General features: G+C 43.1%; 1 protein-coding gene across 2 annotated transcripts in view; it reads right to left on the reverse strand.

The window, feature by feature from the left end:
- The window catches only part of pax7a (paired box 7a), a 41,455-nt gene extending 39,702 nt beyond the window's left edge, over positions 1-1,753 (reverse strand). For both annotated transcript variants that reach the window (XM_017036909.2, XM_008319572.3), the window contains exon 1: positions 659-1,753. In XM_017036909.2, the coding sequence (XP_016892398.1) occupies positions 659-1,121 (463 nt within the window). In that variant the 5' untranslated portion in view covers positions 1,122-1,753. The remainder of the gene's footprint in view (positions 1-658) is intronic.
- Between the last annotated feature and the right edge of the window lie 34 nt (positions 1,754-1,787).

A 1,787-nucleotide genomic window follows, 5' to 3' on the forward strand; every position in this document is an offset into this window, starting at 1 on the left:
ACCAGCCGTGTCTGTGTGGACGCAGCCTCTCCACGACCGAACAGCGACACCTCGATTATTCCTAGTCATGCTGTACAAATATTGATGTGATCCTCTTTGGTCCGTGTGTGTGTGTGTGTGTGTGTGTGTGTGAGGGCCATTTCCAACAGCAGGACACTTGAACAAATCCCCGCAGCTCCAGTCACCGCGGAGCTGCGTGGGTTTTGTGCGTTTCCCTCCACGGCACTTGATCACGGACGGAGTGTAATGAGGAAAACTGTTGCCATAAACACATGCAAATAAACACGAGTTCATAAATAATAATGATGACAACATCAACGACACACGGGTGTTCGTGTGTGCGCGTGGAAGTCACTATTTATTTATATATATATTATATTAAATAAAATGTCACCTATTTTTATCCACTGACTGAATCAACAACAAGATTTTAAAACATTCACTGTTCGTTAATCCAACGTTTTCTACCTTCTGTTTTCTTACTCATCATATTTTGTTACATTTTACAAAAAAACAAAACAAAACAAAAAATCAAATTTTGTAACCAAGACATTTTTTTTTTTGCTTCATCTCCATTAAAACCACGACGGCTGCAGGTTCTTCAACTTGTTTTGTTTTTCTATGATTAAAACACAAGCGCAGGTCACGGGTTTCTTACCTTCCAAAGGGAAGCCGGTTCGGGGGTAGTTCTGTCCCGGCGCAGGGCGCATCATCCGAGGCATAGTTCCCGGCAGAGCAGCCATCCTCACGATCACCAGACAAAAATCTGTCCAAACTAAATCCAAGTGAAAACCCGGAGTGTTTTTCTCTAAACAGCTGCTCTCGGTGCCGTCGCTTCCTGACCCCTGGTGTTCGGGACGCGGGTGATGGAGGAACCAAACTTTTACCCACGGAAGTGGAGGAGATACAGCAGAAATGTGTGCGTGGATCAGCCGGACTGTGGTGGTGCCGCTGGCCTCGGTTTGATTCAGTGGATGGATGGAAGGACTTTCACCGTCCAACTTTGTTGCATGTTGTAGGTGGAGACGGCCGCGCGCTCTCATAGGCTCCGCGGCCTTTCTTTTATGGATGAAAGCGAGTGGGTTTAGCCCGGAGCCCGTGGACCAATCAGAGGTAAGCATTCCGCTTTTAATTCACTGCCGCCTCCTTCATAAAAACACCGACACACACACACACACACAACCAGAGTTAAATGTTATTAAATATTTTTTTCGTAAATAAACTTCTGATTTATTTCATCAACTTTTTTTTCCAACATTGAATCAGTGAAGAAACGGCTCCTTTTTGAGGCCTGTAAAAATACGATTTTAGTTCAACTTCAATAATAAAACAAAGCCGTGAATTATTTACAGCTAAAGAAAAAAAACAATGACACGGTTTTATTATTATTTAGAAAATAAATCGTAAAACAAAACATTCCAAACCGAATCGTGCACAGGTGCGTGCGTGGTCGTGTCTGTGTATAATTCACACACACACACACACACTGGGTCAGTGGTGGAGTCAGAGTTATGGGATGTTCTGTCTGAGAATTTACTGCTGCAGCTTCAACAGACGACACTGGTTGGTTTTTTTGTTTGTTTGTTTCTTTTTTTTCTTTTTTCTTTGTTAACCTGTCGATTAATCGTATGTGAGTCTAATGACTACAACATTTTTTGTGTCACCAGTACAACAGTGGTTCGACCCACAACAGGTTGGGTTGACTTGGCCCGGACGGCACACACACACACACACACACACACTTCACACGGGTAATTACTTAAAGGTAATTGTTAAAAAATGACGCG

Source organism: Cynoglossus semilaevis, chromosome 11 (genome assembly GCF_000523025.1).
Source record: "Cynoglossus semilaevis isolate Cse_v1.0 chromosome 11, Cse_v1.0, whole genome shotgun sequence".
Taxonomy (NCBI): Eukaryota; Metazoa; Chordata; class Actinopteri; order Pleuronectiformes; family Cynoglossidae; genus Cynoglossus; species Cynoglossus semilaevis.